At 36.2% G+C, this 22,274-nt stretch overlaps 1 protein-coding gene across 1 annotated transcript; it reads right to left on the bottom strand.

Annotated features, from left to right (window-relative positions):
• Nucleotides 1-1,047: 1,047 nt before the first annotated feature.
• On the bottom strand, nt 1,048-8,786 carry LOC141335900 (uncharacterized). The gene is made up of 5 exons (XM_073841456.1): nt 8,008-8,786; nt 5,755-6,102; nt 5,476-5,628; nt 3,519-3,622; nt 1,048-1,584 (listed from the first exon to the last, which is right to left on the bottom strand). Exons 1-5 carry the CDS (start codon nt 8,063-8,065, stop codon nt 1,528-1,530), a joined length of 720 nt encoding a protein of 239 aa, XP_073697557.1. The 5' UTR covers nt 8,066-8,786; the 3' UTR covers nt 1,048-1,527.
• Nucleotides 8,787-22,274: the final 13,488 nt, after the last annotated feature.

Genomic DNA, 22,274 nt, shown 5'->3' with positions numbered 1-22,274 from the left:
ACTGCTCCTTCACGCATGTCAAAAAAACAATAGGTGGTCTGATTCATAGTGGTTTCAGGCCTCAGTGTTCCGCCACACCATGACCTTTAATAAGCTAATGATGACGCATTCAAAACCTGCATTTTTTATGACAACTGCAAACAAACATATGCTGGTGCCAGAGGTCTTTAGGCACCAAAACTGCAGCAGACGTGGTTAAACTGCCTATAGTATGTTTTAATGAGCAATAATAGCCTAATGCCCCTGGACATCTACCCTGAATAAAGTAAACTAAACTCAAAATGCTCCTTTACTTGTGCTTGAACTTCACTGCTTCAAGTAGCGTAGTTATTTTCTTCAAAAAACTGTGACCATCATGCTGCCTCCATATTCTTTATTTTTCTCTCCCTGTATGTTTTTATGTCTTGTTTTCTAACTTTGTATGATGGCTGGAGGAAATTGCTAGCCATTTTGAACAATCAACCTACAATATCAGTCAAAATATCCAGTCGCACCACCACAAAAAAAAATGTTTGAGAAAGCAAAACACATTCTAGTCATTCATGTGCTGTGGACAACAAATTTCACAGCCTATAAAGAATGATTTTAAAGTTTCTTGTGGTGAAATTGAAGAAACACAATTTCTTAAGTACAAGGAGTGTGAGAGAAAAACAAAATGTAGGTCATGGTGCATGAAGAGGACCAGTGCAATTTCGATGGTTGTTCATCCTTTTAAGATTTAGCCAAAATCTGAAGATGTTTGGAGACATAATTAAATTGGTATTTTTTTCCTACTTAAGAAATAATCTGGTGTATTTATTCTGTGAGTACCAGGCAATTTTATTTACAGTATTACTTGTTGTTTTGTTTGTTTGGTCAACAGAAGTACACACAGTGCATCATGCTGAAAATGAGGTCGGAGGAAACCAGATGCACTGCTGTTTCCATTTCCTGCCATTGACCTGTCAATACCATCACAGTTTCCACCCTGCAACTCAACATCTACCTTACTCGCCTTTGTCTCACATGTATTGACACAAGTACCACAGTCAATGGTTTTCACAGACTTTTATTGTAAACGGCAAAAGAAACCACAGTATGAAAGTGTCAGTCAAGTTAGAAGCGTTTCTAAGAAGGCTGAAAGGCATAGCTGACATCTGTACAGCACAAAACTCTTTACTTGAAAACGGTTAGGCACAAAGAAAAATTTCAGGGCAGGCAGTGTGTTCTACATTTATACATGTTTGAATTGCATCTGTCTGGGCATGAAATATGTAGTTTATCATGCATGTCAGTATGACATGTCTTCACTTTAATTTAAAAAAGACTCATATAAAAAAAAAAAATTAAAATAGGCATAAAAATATCAAGCTGCTACAAACAGAGAGATTAACATCTGATGCCACAATCAAGAGCTAAAAGGGGCTTCAACTTCAACTGTATTTGAAGATTAATATCGCTTCTGCTATTTACAAAGATGTTCTCATGAAAGAAGCGAGAGAATGCAAAATGCAAAGTACATCACGTTGGTCTTTCCTTTTCTGCTTGTCATTTGTCTTCACCCCTCCGTAGATCAAAGTAAGACCAGTAAACAGGCACTTGATACTGCAGAGAGAGAAAGACAGCATGAATCAAACAGACTTGTCATTTGAAATATAGATGTAATATGGAATAATTTCATCAGAATCCTTGACAATCTAAAGAGACGTGATCTAAAAGAGCAGATTTGAGGCTCAGAAGCACATCAGTGAGATCTCGTCGCAGGCTCTCACAGTGGAATTGCAGATGTTGCTCGGAAATTGTGCTTTGTGGCATCATGCAATAATGCGGGAAGCAAGACAATCCAGAGCAAAAACATTTTTAATTCATCCTAATTGCGAAGAAAAACAAGTTTTTTAAGATCTTGCATGTATCTACTTGAGACGATGCATTTTATTGTGCCCTGGATTACTATGCATTCTTGTTGATGTGGGTCAAGGGTCCTCTTTAAAAAGTCTGTTTTGTAATTTGCAGTTTGCTCATTTTAGTATGCATATGTATGAATACCAAATGAATACCTCCTACATTTCCCAAAACAGAACACACAGGCGTTGTTTCAGTGTTTATCCACAGCCACAGGTGCACCAATTTCAATAATCAAGGTTGTTTCAACATCTTTTCAACAAGGGTGAATGAATTTCAGCCTGACTTATTATGAAGTATTTTGATAATCTTTTAATAACCATTTAGCCTTAAATGCTTTTTCAATGCTTTTTTAGTTTTAAAATAACAAATGACATTATTGCAACTACGTTTCAACATTAAAGGTCAGTCATGTGCCAACTGGGAATGTGTGGGACACACAATCCAATGCTAACTGTAAGAAATATCATTCATGATACATAAGATTTACTAAAAAATTTTTTAACAAAAAAAAAAAAAGCTAAATAACTCTACACTTGCAATAGCCAACAATACATTGTACGGGTCAGAATTATTGATTTTTCTTTTATGCCAAAGATTATTAGGTTAATGAGTAAAGATCATGTTCCATGAAGATATTGTGTATTGTGATTTCCTGCTGTAAATATATCAAAATATGTATCATATTCGATTAGTAATATGAATCGCTAAGAACTTAATTTAGACAACTTTAAAGATGATTTCCTCAATATTTAGATTTTTTTTTCACCATCCAATTCTAGATTTTCAGGCCAAATATTTTTTAAATCAATTAAAAAAAAAGTATTAATAAATGTTAATTGTGGGTTCATTTTAGGCAAGAAATATAGTGATTTTTAAACAACAGTCAAGTTAATTAAACCTGTCGAGCAGGTTGGTCAAACATTTAACACTGGGTTTGTCCATAATTTGCCCACTACTAATTTACCCATTACTGATGCCTCTAGTAATTATGTGTCTGATTTTTAATTTCCCACTTATTTTGAGTTTATTTTAAGCTAGCTGTATGGTAATTTTTAAACAATAGTTGTGTTAAATAAACTTTCCTGGCAGGTTGGTCAAACATTCAACCCAACTACGGGGTCAAAACAACCCAGTCGCTCAAGTTTTTCCATATTTAACCCAACTTGGGTTGTTTATAACCCTGCATTTTTTAGAGCGCATGTATTTCCGAGATGATAACCGCACACAAATCACCTAACTAAGAACTTAGTCTTCAGAATTTATAACCATTTAAAACTATTATTCTGTAAAGCTATTATTCTGTAATTTGGAGCAATGTCCATTGTGAAAATTTGAAATTGAAATAAAATAAACTTGAGTGAACAAATAACATCACTAGGTTGTGTGACACCAAACACTATTGAGTGTTTTCAAAATAATACACTACATTTCAAACAGAGCCAAATACCAACATTTGCAGCTGCGGATGTGTTTAGAAACAAACCAACACATTCATGAAATCAACTTAGTTGAATAAATAGTTATTATCTGTTACAAACATGGTTAGGACTTATATGCTTAGGTTAGGGTCATATGTTTTTGCATGATCATCGTACCAATTATTTTGACTTCTCATGAGGTTGGATCTGACTTACCCATTGGAGGGATCCTCGAGAAGAGCCTGTGCTACCTTCCTCCTCTTCCATGTTCTCATGCTCCTCACCCTCACTGTGTGGCGTCTGGTGAATGACCACCCGCTCTGATGAAAGACAGAAATATACAGATTTAGGGCTACATCCAAATATCCATGATGACAATTCAAAACTTTTTAAAATGTTTCAATATATGTTTGTGCAGGTCAAAATAGTTCCAGAAATGCTCTCATCTCCATTACCGATTGCATTTTTCAATCAGAAGTAACAAGTAACCTTTCCAAAAAAGTAATGCTTTTTTTATTTATTTATTTATTTATTTACTGACACATAGAACCAAACTGTTCTCCCTGCCCAATAAGGCACATAAGTCAATGCGGTGTGCATGACAACATGTCTACACTGCAAGCAGGTGATGTGACACAACAAAAATATACTGTTCTCATTATAAATCAACAAAGCTGCCTATCCTATAAGCAGCACTGGTGTTAAAGTCGTTGCATGCAAACTTTGTCGAGACGACAAAAAACTGTCTACAGCCAAAAATTCCCACTTTACCACAAATAAAAAACACCTGCAAGAGTGTGTGAGAGAGCCTCAGCAAACAGAAATAGTAATGCAAGTAACTCAAACAATTGTACGATCTATGTAAATCATTGTCAATCTATCTATTGTAGAAATATATATATACTGGATGTGACTCAAAACCAGTCTTAAGTAGCATGTGTATATTTGTAGCTACAGCCAAAAATACATTGTATAGGTTCAAAATGATCTATTTTTCTTTTATGGCAAAAATTATTAGGATATTAATTAACAATTATGTTCCATAAAAATGTTTTCTAAAATTCCTACCATAAATACATCAAAGCCTAATTTTTTTAACAAGAAATATGCATTGCTAAGAATTTCATTTGGGCAACTTTAAGGGCGATTTTCTCAATATTTGGATTTTTTTGCACCCTCAGATTCCAGATTTTCAACTAGTTGTATCTCCACCAAATATTGTCCTGTTCTAACAAACCATACATCAAAAAGCTTTTTTATTCAGCTTTCAGATGATATGTAAATCTCAATTTCAAAAATGTGCCCTTATGACTGGTTTTGTGGGCCAGGGTCACATATGTAAATAGTATAATATATTAATATTAAAATGTCAGAATAGTGGGCATTTTGCAAACGCATAAACAGCTGTAGTGTTTTACCAGCCGAACACTGGTCTTTTATTGTATTAATTTTAACCATAATACCAAATGGTAAAATGTATGTTTTTGATTATTTAATAACTGCATAGAAAAACATTGTTTTTCTTGCTGTTCATGATCCATTCAGAATCGACCGATGAAACTTTTTTTTTTCATCGGTTTACTAATGCATGACTGCATAAACATAGAATTATTATTTAAGTAAAATAGAATTTATATATTCAATAGTATAAAAATTAATGTTTTAAACTTTTTTTTAGAACTTTGGAACACAATAATAGCTGTTACTTTTAAAAAGTAACGTTAAAGGTGTGTTTGAATAAGCTCAGCAGTTGCACTTCCTGTGCGAGGGGCCACAAGGATACAAATTCTGACAAGTTTTGACATAAAAGACCTGCTCACACAGCAACTTTGTGACATAGGCTACATTATTTTTTATATTACATATACTTGCATCATTCACTGTACTGTTAGTGACTGTAAGTTTTGGATGTTCGTATGACAGCGTGCTGTTGTTTAGTGAGCTGCAGAGAATGTCCAATTTGTCCAGTCCGTGAATGAATAATAAATGAGTACTCTGGCTGTGATTACAGTATTGAACTGGGGATAAGTGGTGTAAAAAGCCTTATAATTCTTAATGAACGTTTAATGAGTCTCAGCTTTGCAGGAAAAGCGTAAGTACAGCACACTGCAGATGATGAAAACAATGCGGCAACACAAACACACCAGTAATGAGTCTGTGTATTGAAGTGTACCTGATTTTTTACAGGATTTTCTCATCTTGCACACACTAAAGGCCAAGCAGAGGGTCAGCAGGCCGATGGAAGCAGCCAGGGACAAAGGCAGGATGGGAAGTGGAGGGTCTGATGCACTGTGTGTAGTCTGAGTAGTTTGAGGCGAGTCAGAAACTTCAACAGAAGAAATAGATTGAATAAGATATTTTGGATGACTTAAATAATGGTTGTCTTTTAGTCTTTTTTACTGTATTGTGATTTGTAAAAAAAAAAAATAATGTTGTAATGGAAGAATCTTACCAGTCACTGTTTTGTTTTCTAGTAGTCTGTCATTGACAGATATGACTGTTGCAGTTCCCTTCTCCTTTTTCAAAAATGGTATGTCTTGGGTCACTTCACAAACATAATGACCTGTAGCATTTTTAAGTATGTTTGTAAGGTTGATAATTGAACAGTTCTGTGTTCTTTGCTCTTGGAGTTCCTGCTTTACTGCTGGAAATTTTGTCTCATTGATGTACCAAGCAATTTTAACATTATGTATGATTTGATTCCAGCAGCAGCTCATTTGAGCAGAATCTCCCTCATTCACAGTGATGTTTGATGGACTCTGAATCACAGACAACTCCTCTTCCTCATCGGAACCTGTGACTGAAAAACAACAAAACACAAATAAACACATGAATGTTTGTGGTCATGGATGTAGTAGTCTGTACAGTACCTTCTCTTCTGTAATCCTTATACTATAAAACAGACAAAATAAAATATAACTTATTTTATTACTTTAAATTAATTTACAATTATCCATTTCCTTTCCATTATCAAGAATTTGATACTGTTTATTATGCTATAAGGGTTGGATTTGAAGACCACACAAAGAAAAGAAAAAAATGCTGATCAAGGTGTGAAAGCTGTGGTTTGAAAGGGTGGGAAAGTAACAAGATTTTTTTAAGTAGTACCTAACATAACTTGTGCTAACTATTTATAACAAAAATAAATAAAAAGATCACAAAGTCTTCCAATGTTCTTCTTAAAAATAAACAAAAATTTTAAATGTAAAAGTTTTCAGGATTTGTAAAATTTTCTGTGACATATAGATGATAATATAATTAGACATATGTGACCCTGGACCACAAAACCAGTCCATATGGTTCAATTTTATCTAAAAACTGAAAAAAAAAAAAGCTTTCCATTGATGTATGGTTTGTTAGGATAGGACAATACTTGGTTTGAGATACAACTATTTAAAAAACTCTGAAATCTGAGGGTGCAAAATAATTTAAAGTTTAAAGTTGTCCAAATGAAGTTCTTAGCAATTCATATTACTAATCAAAAATTAAGTTTTGATATATTTATGGTAGGAAATCTACAAAATATCTTCATGGAACATGATCTTTACTTAATTTCCTAATGATTTTCGGCATAAAAGAAAAATCGATTACTTTGACCCACACAATGTATTTTTGGCTATTGCTACTGTACAAATATATCCATGCCACTTAACACAGGTTCACATATGATGATAATAATAAGTACATAATAATATTCTTTATCTGGATGGTATATGATACACATGCAAAAACCCTTACAGCTCGTATCAGTCATCGACTGCTTGTTGTTCACAGGATATTATGTTATATATGCCTCCAAATGTTACTGAGTAACTTAACTAGTTTTAAAAATGTTTTACTGCAATGTAAATATATAAGTCTTTCTCTTTCCTTAATAGTAGTACTTTTTAATTTCTTATACAGCTCTACCTCATAAAAAATACATTCTTTTAAATAACAACATCACATTGAAAATAAGCAAGATATTTTATATCAATCAAATTTGAAGAAAGATAGCTTTTTTTGCTAAAAAGATGGATCTCAAAATCATACAGTCATTGTTGGAAAGGGTTCAAATACACAAAAATGCTGAAAAACCAAAGAATTTGTGGGACCTGAAGGATTTTTCTGAAGTTCAGCGGCTAGTTTTACTGTTTAGGACAAACAAGGGACTTACGAACAACTATCACTAAACAAACAAAAAAAAAAAACAGCTGTGGATCATTCAGAAATCAACACGGTATTAAGAATCAAGTGTATGTAAACTTTTGAACAAGTTTATTTTTATAAATTCAACTATTATTTTCTCTTGTGGACTATATGTAATGTCTTTTACGTGAAATATCTTATTCAGGTCAGTACTAAATAAAAATAACATGCACTTTGTATGATACCTCTTATTTTGGTTAAATAATTAACATTTTGCAGATTCTGTAAGTGTATGAAAACTTTTGACCTCAATTGTATCTATACAGATCTACAACAAAACAACAGAAAATTATAAATTTCCATACACAGTGATCATGTTTTGGGCAACTCTCCACAAATGTTTCTTTAAAAAGTTTGCCATTTCTGTTAAAGAATGTCTCTTATGATTGCAGGAAGGCAGCATCCTCTCACAGCTTAACAAACATTTCATTTATTTTATTTTGTACTAACACTGAACAGTATCCTGGAGCACCTGTGCTGGTTTTCCATTCGGGAAGGAGTTTTGTGTGGCACTTACCTCTGAAACAAAGGCATGACAAGAGAAGCCCAAACAGGAGTCTGGAGGAATACTTCATTTCTGAGCGTCTGCAGAGAATCTGAATCCGCTTCACTCCCACATCACAACCTTTCACACGCTTGAGACACTCGTACTCTCAGATTTTCACCCCCTCCCCATGCAACTAATTTTATCACAGCGAAGCCCACAGTAAACCACAAGACTGATCTCGCACTCGATTCACCCTGGACAAACTGAACACGAGCATATACACAACAATCCCACAAAACACTCAATCAAACAGAAAGCTGCATGCATGCACAAGACAATATTTAATATTACAATAGAATTTAGTGAAACTCATTGCAAACCATTATGAGTCTGCAAACAAGCTATCATGCAGGAAGTGACATCATAGACTACACACACACACCCATAACTCCATTTCCTCTGTATCACAGAACTGAAACTAAGTCGCCCAGAACAGAAACAGTCCCTTCTTCAATGCCAGCTATTAGATGTGTGTTTTCATCATTGTTCAGAACTTGTTCAGTCTTGTTTTCATTGCTGTGCATTGGAGATGTACCTTGTTCAGTGTTCACAATTACCACAGTCTGCTTTTTGTCATCTTGTCTTTCTTCTGTTGCAGCAGTAACTTTTTTCTCAGGTTTCTCATTGTTGACCCTCTCTTTCTCCTGTTCAGAAACGTTCTCATTCTGTTTCAACTCTTCAGTTTCATTCCTCTGTGTTTCTCCGGCCTCCAGGTCTTCATCTAGTCCTTCTCCCGACTCTACAGCATGCTCAACTGCTTTAGATAGAAAATAAAGAAATAAATATAAAAATTAGTAAGAACTCGCTTACATATATATAAACTTATTTTAAAGGAATACCCAGAAAAAAAATTGCTTAAAATGTATTCACCCACAGGCCAACCAAGATGTAGATGAGTTTGTATCTTTATCAGATTTGGGGAAATTTAGTATTACATCACTTGCTCAATGATGGATCTTCTGCAGTGAATGGGTGCCATCAGAATGAGAGTTCAAATAGCTGATAAAAACATCACAGTAATCCACAAGTAAACCAACAACTATGTCTTGCGAAGGGAAAAGCTTCATGTTTGTAAGAAAAAAAATCTATCATTAAGGCCCCAATCAGATAGAACGCGTTTTTTACAGGCGCCTTTTTTAAATTGTTTTCTGTTGAAAGTGAGCGTTTTGTGCACTGTTTATGCGTTTTAGGCCCCCAATTACACCAAACACATTTTTTAGGTGTGAAAATGCGAGGCGCACCGCACTGCCTATTTTGGTAACTATTAAAAAAAGAGCAGTGTGCTGCGTTTTTTTAATGTTGCTAAGCAACGACCAAAACAGCTGTCCTGCCAGTCTTATCAAATGATTATAGCACGAGCGCTCTAAAATCTTTGGTTTTTGCTGTTAAGTAAACTGTCATATTAGCAGAAACAAAATACAGCTCCTGGTTGCCCGCGACAGACACCACATGATTCTCCTTCATTTTATTGCAGTCTCCGGACTTTAAGCATCGGTAAACTTTCGTCACCACAACAGAAGGCCCGCCTCTCCATTCATTTGATTGGACAATGGAAAAAAAACGTGAATGACGTCAGGCTTTTTCTGCTCAGAGTTGCTTTTTTTTAACTTCAGGTGCTCAGAGCGCTCCTGCAAAAGGCGCAGCAGGCGGCTAAAGGCAAGGTGCCCGGGGCGTATAAGCAGCGTGCAAAACACTCACTGCCAACAGAAAACGATTCAAAAAAGGTGCCTCTCACTGTCATAAACCCTTCTATCTGATCGAGGGCCTAAAGCCGTGGTCACACCAAACGTTTGAAAAGTTCAAATTGTGAAATTCCCTCAGATGCTGCAATGGTCATGATATGACGTCATGCTCTGCAGCGTCTTTTTAAAAAGTTAAATTCAGCACATGACAAATAATAATAGTCAGGCAGGCAGGTATCCTTACAAGATCAGGACGCAAGTGGGCAGCTGACTCATCTGTTGCACAAGCTGAAAGTATGTTGAAGCTACGTGACATCATGGGAACGCCATGCATAGGAAGACAGGGTCTTGGAACTTCCCATATCCAGCAATGGGGGAAGGCTGGATCCAAGGATAGAAGGGCCATGATCCAGGAGGAGGTACGGAACCTGGAGGAGGAAGGACGAAGGGCAAGGGCAGTGGAGCTAGCGTCCCAGGGAGCATGGACCAAGTGGGACCTACCCAAGAGGAAGATCACATGGGGAGATCTGTGGAGATTGGAACCTTTCCGCATCTCATTCATGTTAAGATCGGTGTATGCCACACTCCCAACTCCGACAAACCTGCACAAGTGGGGCTTAAGAGAGGACCCATCGTGCAAGCTTTGTGGGGAGAGGGGTACCATGACACACATCCTGTCAGGGTGTAAAACAGCACTTGCCCAAGGCAGATACAGGTGGCGCCATGACAAGGTGCTCATGACACTCGCTAACACCCTGGAGCAAGAGAGACGCAAGAAACACCAACCACATGGGAGAGCAACACCATCAATCAAGTTTGTAAGAGCGGGTCAAAAGCCACCAACCACAGTAACAACAAGAACCAATCTGCTGCAAAAGGCCCAATCATGGGAAATGAAGGTAGACCTGAGGGAAAGACTGCAATTCCCCCCGGTCGTCCAGACAACCCTGAGGCCAGATGCAGTACTGTGGTCTGAAGAGGCAAAAAAGATTATCCTCATCGAACTTACAGTCCCATGGGAAGAGGGTTGTGAACAAGCGTTTGAGAGAAAGAGCGCCAAATAGCAGGACCTCTTGCATGACTGCAGGGGGAAAGGTTGGCAGGCATGGCTCTTCCCAGTCGAGGTCGGCTGTAGAGGATTCCCCGCCCAGTCAGTATGGAGGATGCTTACAGCCATTGGGGTGATGGGGAGGGAGAGAAAGATGACTGTTCGCAGGATGGGGGAGGCAGAAGAGAGAGCTTCTTGCTGGTTATGGAGCAGGAGGGAGGAGCTTAGCTGGAAGCCAGGGGGAGTTGATGGGCAGTGATTTGGCCACCACTGCTGACCCACCAATGTTGAGGGTGTTGCGGTTCAGGGTTGAAACACCCAATGATCGTTGGATACCGCCTGATGACATCAACTCTTCCTGGCTAAGGCTACATTCACCAAAAGTGAATGAAGGAGAAGCATCTTTGGATGTAATTGTAATCATATATTTAAAATGTAAAAACATACAATCTACTACACATTACCACAGTGCTGCAGTCTTAAATTTAGGTTCTTTTCATTCAGCTAGAAGTCATGTGGTTACACGTGGTGTATACTGCTATTTTGTCCAGAAGCGACAGTTTAAAGTTTAAGTGCCTTAATAATGAATTTGTTTCTTACAAACACACAGCTTTTGGCTTCACAAGGCATTCATTGATGGACTGAAGTGGTGTGGATTACTTGTGGATTACTTGTTTGATGTTTTAATCAGCTGTTTGGACTCCCATTCTGACAGCACCTATTTACTGCAGAGGATCCATTGGTGAGCAAGTGATGGAATGCTACATTTCTCCAAATCTAATGAAGAAACAGACACATTTACACAACATTTCAGCAAAATACTGGAAACTTTATATGCGTTCTGTGCGTTTACAGGCCAACAGCATTTTGGGGACTGAAAATGCATCATTTTGAAAACGGGTTTCAAAGTGCAAAAGTTTGCAAATGCCGTTGTTTTTCTTTTTTTGTGTAAACACCTAATATCTTTGAAATCTTTGAAAATGGTGACGTCATGCACGTGCGTAGTATGTGTTAGGTATGTAGACATGCATTCCGTGTCGATTTTAAGGCAAGCGCAAACAAACAGCACGCCAGCTACTGGCCTGGCATACGTAATACAGCGTTTTTGTCAGTTTTCGCAGATATATGTAAACAAATTGTTTTGAAAACGTTGACATGTATATGTGAAACTTTTTTTAACGCAAGGGAAAAACTTTTCCGTTTTTGACTATGTGTCGTGTAAACTCAAAAGGCCTGTGGGTGAGTACATTTTCAGCTATTTTTTTTTTTTTTGGTGAACTACTTTTTTAACTACTTCTACTGTGGTACAAACCCACTATTTAAAGTTGCAAACCACACTGTGTCATAACAAAGAGACAAAAATAGTCTATTGCTGCATGCATGAAAACAAACTGTCTGAGATGTTGTTACTATATTTAATATAACCACTGACCACAAGTTCATACGCCACTGCTGCGGTTTAAAAATCTGAAATGTATTTGTAATTATACTGTATAAGTCTAAACCTTTCAAGATAGACCTACGACTTTTGGGGTTGTTAAATAGTGACTTTAAATATTTTTATTGATAGTTTTTGAATTAATTATATTTCTAATCATCTTTTGGGAATTATTCTTTCAAATCATTGTAGCAATTCTGGAATTCTGGGATTTTATCTTTTTAGGATACATGTGGCACTGCCCCTATAAAAGATGCATAGGTACCTATTTTCAGTTTTTAAATAAATCTTTGCTTCAAATTAATCATTGTAATCAAGTTAAATCAAATTCTTCATCTCAGGGCTGGTTTGGTTGGTTGAAGGCTTAATAAACAACTACACTTTGCTGTAATGTTTGTGTTTTATGTTGAACAGTTACCCAGTCTTGATGTTGTGACTCGTTTGTCGTCCCTGTTTAGGTAAAAGAACGCCGCCAGCAGACAGATGAAGGGCAGACTTCTGAAAATATAAATGATCACAACCACCCGAGAACTACCTGTGAAAAACAATTGATATTTTTAAGATCTTTAAGTTTACAAAATATACCCAAGGCTCTTTGTAGTTTGTTTGTGGCACATCATACTTTTTAAAGAATTTTAGGATTTTTTTACAAAACAACAAAAGGGGGAACCTGAGTTAGTAAAGCCAAAAACACTAATTAATTTCTCTTTTTACATTCACTTTTGTTTCCATACTATCAGAAAAAAGGTAGCCATCCCTGGGGCGGTACCTTTTCAAAAAATATTAATATGTCCCATTTAGGTATAATGCAGTCAAACCAAAATTTAGTCAAACACCTCTAATGTCTCTCACGTTGTCACAGTTTATTTGCTATAGTTTAGAAAATGGTAATAAAATAAGACCAAAAATCTGAGTTAAACTGTGTCAGAACAAATCCATCTTGATATTGTCAGATAACTTAAGGAGATAGAAAGGTATGTAATGGATTACAATCAACCAAAAATTCAGACAATTGTTAGTATGATGATATTTACACAACTATCAGTACTTTGTTGAGCAATTACCAAGCAATGCTTAATTTTGTTCAGTTTGTGTTGAACATGCTAGAGGGGTCACATTAGCAATTAAAGAAAAAAACACTTAAGCAAAACCTGGTCAGATTAAAGTGCCTGTATAAATTGTGGTCCCAAATATTAATCAGTTTTACTGGATGTCCACTGTATCAAGAATTTTTGGGCATATAATAAATCACAATTTACCTTATTTTGCTATCCTCACTTACATAAATGAACTATAGTACCCTGCACCCACTAGTAAAAATATAAAAAAATTATATCTGGTGTCTGAATAATTTTTGGTGATAGCTTTTGTACATTTTTTCTGAGAATATACAAATTAACAGCAGCTCATTTTAGGTGAACATTTATGGAATCAAATTACTACAAAGTTGTACTAGATGTAAGTTGAACTTTAACATCTAAGATCTGATTTAACATCAATATTCATTCAACATCTTACCTATAGTACCCAAATAATTATAGTTCTCACCTTCTGGATTTCTCTTTGGATGATCAGGTACATCTGGCTTTTCTTCAATGAGAAATATCAATGATGTTAATTTATACTATACTATTATATGATTAAAGTATTATAAATGTATTAAATTTATTCACTTTTATTAGACACACAGACAACAGAGAGTGACAGGAAACCCCTGAGAAACCCAGATCACCCACATGATCCCTGACACACATCCAAACAAAAACTGCTACACTGAAAAATACATTCAGTAACATGGTATAAGTACTCACCGACTGCTGGGTTGAAAAGCGTGTGAACATTGACTGTAAAACAGAAGAAAAAAAAATTAATTATGTCTTTATTCCAGTCCTGACATTGCTTAAATGACATTATGTTGCATGTCTTCCAATGAATGAATGAATATGTTGTTTTATTTTCTCATGTTCAAGCAGGAATGGTATGTCCTTAATCACTTTACAAACATAATCACCTACATTAGTTTTATTTGGGATGCTTAGAATAGATCAGTTAAGCATAAAAGGCACTTCTATGCTGAAATTCTTCTGAGACTTCCTGTTTCTTTCAGGTTTTATTCCAGCAGCAAGTGATCTGAATAAAATTTAATAATGGCAGTCTTTTAGTCTTTTAATAACTTACCTGTTGTTGTCTTTTCTAGTTGACTGTCATTGATAGATAGAGTTATTCTATTAGCTTTCACCTTGTTTAGGAACGGTATGTCTTAGAAAAAATAATATTGTAAAGGAAGAATCTTACCAGTCACTGTTTTTTTTTCTAGTAGTCTGTCATTGACAGATATGACAGTTGCAGTTCCATTCTTCTTTATTAGAAATGGTATGTCTCGAGTCACTTCACAAACATAATGACCTGTAGCATTTTTAAGTATGTTTGTAAGGTTGATAATTGAACAGTTCTGTGTTCTTTGCTCTTGAAGTTCCTGCTTTACTGCTGGAAATTTTGTCTCATTGATGTACCAAGCAATTTTAACATTATGTATGATTTGATTCCAGCAGCAGCTGATTTGAGCAGAATCTCCCTCATTCACAGTGATGTTTGATGGACTCTGAATCACAGACAACTCCTCATCCTCATCGGAACCTGTGACTGAAAAATGATAAACAAACATTAGGAGACACCTTCATCCAAAGCAGCTGACAAATGAGCATATTGTAATTGTGTTTCATAAATGAGCCCTAGTTCATAATGAAAAAAAAAAGACAGCTACTGTATTGCAGTGATTACGACATGTTATATGTTTGCAATTTTTTTTTAACCCTAACTGGTGCAGTGTGTAGCTTTTAATTTTTATACAACCATGTTGGAAGTCCCTTGTCCATTTTGCAGGATGAAAATGCTAAGATTCACTGAGCTCAAATTGTGACATAGTGGTTCAGTGAGCATGAGGAATTATTTTATGAACTGGCCTCCACAGAGCCCTGAGCTAAACCCTTTTGAAAGTCTTTAGGATGTGCTGGAGACAAGTGGTTCAACTCACTCATTTTCAATACAAGATTTCAGGCCTAAAATTAATGCACCTCTTGAAAAAAAGGTGATAATAAATGCTGTGATGTTGTCAAAACAATGCCATGACGAATGCACATGTAATCAAAGCTAAAGGGGATGCAACAAATTATTAGAATGTGCAACCTTTTCGGACAGGCAATGTGAAGTCTATAAGGCCACATAACACACTTAAGACAAAAAGGGAAAAACGGACAAAAAGAAAAACTTTGTATGGTTTTTGAGGAGGATGGGGAAAATCATTAATGTAACACTACAAGTATGTCACAAAAGTGAGTACACCCCTCACATTATTCAGCAACCATTTTAGTACATCTTCTCAAGGGACGATACTATAGAAATGAAACTTGGATATATTTTAGAGTAGTCAATGTGAAGCTTGTATAGCAGTGTAGATTTACTGTCCTCTGAAAATTACTCAATATACAGCCCTTAATGTCACAATAGCTGGCAACAAAAGTGAGTACACCCTAAGTGAACTTGTCCAAAGTGTCAAAATATTGTGTTAGCACCATTGTTATCTAGCACTGCCTTAATCTAGGCATGGAATTGACCAGAGCTGCACAGGTTGTTGCTGGAATCCTCTTCCACTCCTCACAGAGCTGCTGGACGTTAGACACTTGGGGCTTCTCCACCTTCCACTTGAGGATTCCCCACAGGTTCTTAATAGGGTTCTGGTCTGGAGACATACTTGGCCACCCGATCACCTTCACCTTGAGCTTCCTCAGCAAGGCAGTTGTCATCCTAGCGGTGTGTTTGGGATCATTATCATGTTGGAAAACTGCCGTTCGGCCTAGTTTCTGGAGGAAAGGCTTCAGTGCTTTCAATGAACTGCAGCTCCCCAGTACCAGCAGCACTCATGCAGCCCCAGACCATGATGCTACCACCACCATGCTGGACTGTAGGCAAGACACAATTTTCTTGGTACTTCTCACCAGGGCATCACCACACATGCTGGACACCGTCTGAACCAAACAAGTTTATCTTATAGTCTCATCAGACCACAGGACATGGTTCCAGTATTTCATGCATTTGGACAGGTTGTCTTCAGCAAACTGTTTGCGGGCTTTCTTGTGAGCCAGCTTCAGAAGAGAGTCTTTCTTCTGGTACAACACCTTTGCAAACCAACTTGTTGCAGTGTGCAGCATATGGTCTATGGTCCTCCGACTTCTGCAACCTTTAAAGCAATGCTGGCAGCACTCATGCATCTGTTTTTTGAAGCTAGGTTCTGGACCTGACGCACAGAACGAGTGCTCAACCTCGTTCGATCGACCCTTGCAAGGTCTGTTCCGAATAGAACCCATCTTGGAAAACCTCTGTATGACCCTCACCACTGTAGTGTAACTTGGTTTCAGGGTGTTACTGAACCTCTAATAGCCTTGGCCATCTGGAGAGCAACAATTCTAATTCTCAAATCCTCAAAGAGTTCTTTGCCATGAGATGCAGTCAGTATGAGAGAATTGTACATAAAGCACCCAATTTGAACAGCTCTAATACAAGATACACAACTTTGTATGGTCCTGTCTAGCAGACAAAAACATGAACATGATGAATAAGACATGTGGCTTTGCATGGTTAAACAACATACTGCTGTTATCACTTAACAGTGTGCTCATGTTTGTTGCCAACTATTTTGAGAATAATGGCTGTATGTTGTAAGTTTCATTTCAATAGTATTGTCCCTTGAGAAGATATACTGTACTAAAATGGTTGCTGAAATATGAGGGGTGTACTCACTTTTGTGAGCTACTGTATGTTTTTACTTTTAGTGCAAGCACAAATCATAGCTGCACTGAAAAAAAATCATAAGTTTACACAAGTTTGCTGTGCATACATCATTGATATAATGTTGACATACCAAGATGATTAAACTTCTGATATGAACTCTATTAAAAAATAGAAAGGCAAAATAGAAGTCAATATGTGATAAATATGTGATAAAAAATAGCCTTATGGCTAGTAAACATGTATAGACAGATAAGAAATACAAAACGCCATCAGAGAAAGATACCAAAATAATACTGCCTAAACAAAACACACCCTAATGTAAACCCAAGATAATAATATTTAAATAAAAGTATTTTGAGCTGTTGTTTAGGCTCGATTTTGTTCTTACCTTTGACGCGAATGCTGGACAAAATTAACCCACAGATCAGAGGGCCGGAGAACTTCATTTCGAAGCATTTAATCACAAATCCAAACTAAAATTAGCGCTGTCACACGCGCTCACATTAAAACACACAATCAGGCATTACTTCCTTGATTATAAGTGTCTGTGTGCCAAAAGGTTCATCTCATGCGATCTCCCCCCACTCTTTCACTTCTGTCTTCTGGCCAAGGTGTGAAGTGTGAAGCGTGTCAGATAAGTTAACAAACAACACCTTTCATTGTTCTCAATATTCTCAAAACAGATCTAACTTCACCCGACACTTTAAATGAATGTCCGTGTAACTCGATACGTAACTGCTTTGATTTGATAATAAAATAATAAAGTATAACATCAACATGATGTATTTTACAATTGTTATATTTTAGAATTTTCTGTTCAATCTGATGTTGATGGAATTTATTTTGCAGGACTTTACAAATCACTTAAACGCAATGCAAAATCAGCATGACACAATAAATGGACGCAAAGGTTTGCTAATGCAATGATGACATTTTAGTGTCCACTGTAAAGTTCAACATATCAATTTAACTAATTGGCATTCTTAACGTTGACCTCCAGAATAGCTCTTAAACATGTAAATGCATGCTGGGCACTTCATTAAAGACATTATGCTCTCCTGCCTGCAGTCTTTGCGTGTTAATGAAGTCAGCTGCACCGGTCGCTCTGGTTTGGACCCTTCAGCGCTGCTGTCTGCGCTCATGCACCTGTGATGCAGAATGATTGTTTTCCGCTGCTGGTGTGACCACTGCTATACTAGATGCAACGATATCCTCATCATTAGTTGCTGAGATAGAGATACTGTGAACAATTAGACCTGCACTCAGCATTTAAACAACAAATGTACATATTTGGGCATGCAACTGACAGTTATTCTGCATGATGTTCTAGATCTGAGCTCATTATGAGCTCTAAATCATTTAAGATTATAGCTCGTCTTCATCCATTTGATACCACAGGGCATCTTCTCATAAGGTGTCTGCCAGGAAGTGGTCAAGACAACATCTTGATAAACAGGAAGTCCATCAGTGACTGGGTGGGCTTGTGGTTATCTATCATCTGTTACTCTATATGTCTTTTAAAACCTGTCAAGCCAGTCTATTAACAAAACCTGTAGTTAGTCTCATTTGTTGCAGCTATTTTCTGTTTTTAGTTAGATTTTGTGGTCAAGAAGCTCAATTTTCCTAGATTAAAAAATCTTAAAAATTGTGAAATATTATTAGAAATTAAAATAACTGCTTTCTATTTGAATACATTGTAAAATTTAATTTATTCCTGTTACGAAAAGCTGAATTTTCAGCATCATTACTCCAGTCTAGTGTCAAATGATCCTTCAGAAATCATTCTAATATGCTGTTTTGATGCTCAAGAAACATTTTTCATTATTAACGATATTAAAAACATCGTTTCTTAAATAATTTAAAAAATGTAAAAAGTATAATGGTATTTACATACCTTGAGGAACAATATATATCATATGAATCTTTTATACTATGGTATGTATATCTCATTGTGTACTGTGGCGCTACTATCTGATACCATGACTGTGTCTATAAACAGCGTTGTATTCTCAGGTGGAGAGAAAGCACAGGAAATACCCTTTCAGACAAAGCTCAAACAGATCTGACACAAAAACAGGTCTTCCTTCAAGCACCAGCCAGCGAAATTCCCACAACAACAACAAACCTCAAAAACAAATGGAAGAGATTCCCTCACCTGCTTTAACTTTTTTATCCAACCATATAAAATCCTCCACTCACATGAGAGCTTTTAATAGGCCTATCAGTAATAACCTGCGGCACATTCCTCCATTAACTGGCTCCTCCCCTATTAAATAATGAAAATTACCCCATGATTTACTCATCCTCAGGCCATTCTAACTGTATATGACTTTCTTCTTTCAGATAAATACAAGGAGTTATATTAAAAATGTCCCGGCTCTTCCAAGCTTTATAATGGCAGTAAATGGGTGTCAAGATTTTGAATCCGAAAAAAGTGCAAAAATCTATCATAAAAAGTGTTCCACACAACTCTGAGGAGTTAATGAAGGCCTTCTGAAGCAAACTGACATGTTTGTGTAAGACAAATATAAGTCTGATTGTATTCGTCTGAAAGAAGAAAGTCATATACACATAGGGTAATTTTCATTTTTGGGTGAAGTATTCCTTTAATAAGCATATTGGTGGTTTGCACAAATATAAAGGTTTTTGAGAAGAGAGAAATTAATAATAATATTTTGCACTGGAGATTAATTTGTGAACATCTACATCTACTTTGTAACCTTTTAATACAGTTTTTTTTTTTTTTTACAAATTATCATTATAATAAATTTCATAATGTCTTAATAGGCCTTTTGTTTATTGTTTTTTGCTTTGTACCTGACAGGAACAAAACACGATGCAGCGGGTGAAAACTTTTGAATAGCTTGATGATGTGTACATTTTTCTTATTTAGCCTAAATATCATATTTTATTCATTCAGTACTGCCCTTCAGAAGCTACAGAAGATACTTACATCTAGTTTTTACCCCCCGGCTCTTAATGCATTGGTTTTTCTTCTGAAGCATCAGTGAACGTTTGAACCTTCTGTAATAGTTGCATATGAGTCCCTCAGTTGACCTCAGTGTGAAAAGATGGATTTCAAAATCATACAGTCACTGTTGGAAATACACAAAAATGCTGGAAAACCAGAAGAATTTGTGGGATCTAAAGGATTTTTTTCTGAAGAACAGTGGCATTTAACTGTTCAGGACAAAAACTTTTGAACAGGGTCATTTTTATAAATTCAACTATTATTTTCTCTTGTGGACTATTTGTAAACATCTTTTATGTGAAATATCTTATTCAGGTCAGTACTAAATAAACAATAACATGCATTTTGTATGATCCCTCTTATTTTGGTAAAATAATTAACATTTTGCAGATTCTGAAAGCGGGGTGTAAACTTTTGACCTCAACTGCACGTCCTAAAATGGTTATAAAAATATTATAAAAAATTACTTAAAGTCTTAGTTCAGCCAAAAATGAACATTCAATCATTAATTACTCACCCTCATGTCATCATAAGACCTTTGTTCATCTTCAGAACTCAAATTAAGATATTTTTTGATGAAATCCAGGAGCTTTCTGACTGAATAGTCAGACACGTTCAAGGCCTAGAAAGACAGTGAGAACATTGTTAAAATAGTCCATGTGACATCAGTGGTTAAACCACAATGTTATAAAGCGACCAGAATACATTTTGTGTGCAACGAAAACAAAAATTACAAGTTTATTCAAAAATTTCTTCTCTTTCGTGTCAGTCTTTGACGTGCAATGTGCATAAGAGATTGACAAGCAATTTTTTAAAAGGCTAGTCTTTTTTAACCAGAAACGCCACATTTTAATTGTAACGCAATTTGATTGAAGACCTAAACAGTACTGAATCTGACAGATTTCTTATTGTTTCCATTACAGATTTGCGCAAAACTTTGGCAACGTTTTATAAATGTCGATTAAAAAGTATTGCGAAATGAGGGCGTTTCCATTAACCAATGTTATGGCAACGGATTTTTGTTGGATTTTGGCTATATTTAACCGAATGTGACCTTTAAATGCACAAAAAACATTTCCATTGCTGTTTTGCGAAATATTCCTTTTTCGAATGGCCTAAAAAAACACCTAATGCAAGCTCAAAACCTTTTTTGCGATACATGGGTGTTTTTGCGCAATTGACGCGTTTCCATTAGGCACATTTTCAATTCAGAATTTCATTTTGCGCAATTTAAGGGGTAATGGAAACGCAGCTAGTGAGATGTCTTCGCTCTGAGAAATAAAGGTACAAAAGCAGTCACTGGGGTGGTACCTTTTCAAAAAATACACTTTTGTACCTATCAGGTTCTAATATGTACACTTTAAGTACTACTAATATGTACCTTTAAAGTACCAAAATGGACCCTTTAGGTACCTTTTGAAAAGCTTTTGTACCTTTATTTCTGAGAGTGTTTAATTGTAATAAATCCCAAAACATAGTTTCCAAGTTTAAGTTAGATTTTGAATTGCAGATTTTCAATGTAATTCTTGTTTTTATAAGCATTAAATCAGCTTTTCCTGTCCTTTTTTTGTAGACCTCATATCGGATTATTATGACCTTTCCATTTTTTTTAAACCTTGGGCTCCCTGCAAGATGATGGCAACAGCATCCTGACATGAAATCATCAATGCAGCACCACACAGCGGTTTAACTTTAGATTTCTGACAGCGCAAGAGCAGGAGACACGGAGAAAGCGCAGAAGACGATGATCTCATCTTCAAGTCAAGAGCCTTCGTATAGCCGTATGCACCTGCTCTTACACTGTCTCCTAGCAACCAGTGCGCCAGAGACAGAGATTGATTCTTTAGCCGCTTTACGAGTATTGGGTGTCTGATCATGGCAGTTAAATGTTGGCTAATTGAATTGTGTTTTTTTTTTTTTTTTGCTGAGCACTTTCAAGGCCGACGCCACTTTCGAGCGATCCCAAAACCATCCTCACAGGCACTTTAGCCAAGACCGGTTAATTCAATTTAGGTCCTTTCTGAGAGGTCTTATCGATATGACAAACGATCATGTGTTACTCTAACACTCACCGATATTTTAACACTCAGAGATTCTGGTAACAGAATATTTATAAATATTCAAGCTAAATGTGATCAATAAAACACATAAATAAATCAAAACATAGACATTTGTGTTCTTGAAGTCAACATAACACCAAACTAGACCCTATTTACTTAGTATTACTGTACATAATTCATAATTTCTTTCATTGAAAAGAAAAAATAATTGTTTTCATTGACTTTTCCCAAAATAACATCAGAAAAAACA

This window comes from Garra rufa, chromosome 5 (assembly GCF_049309525.1).
Source record: "Garra rufa chromosome 5, GarRuf1.0, whole genome shotgun sequence".
Taxonomy (NCBI): Eukaryota; Metazoa; Chordata; class Actinopteri; order Cypriniformes; family Cyprinidae; genus Garra; species Garra rufa.
The sequence above is the reverse complement of the archived record's forward strand: the minus strand, read 5'-3'. Positions and strand labels throughout refer to the sequence as shown.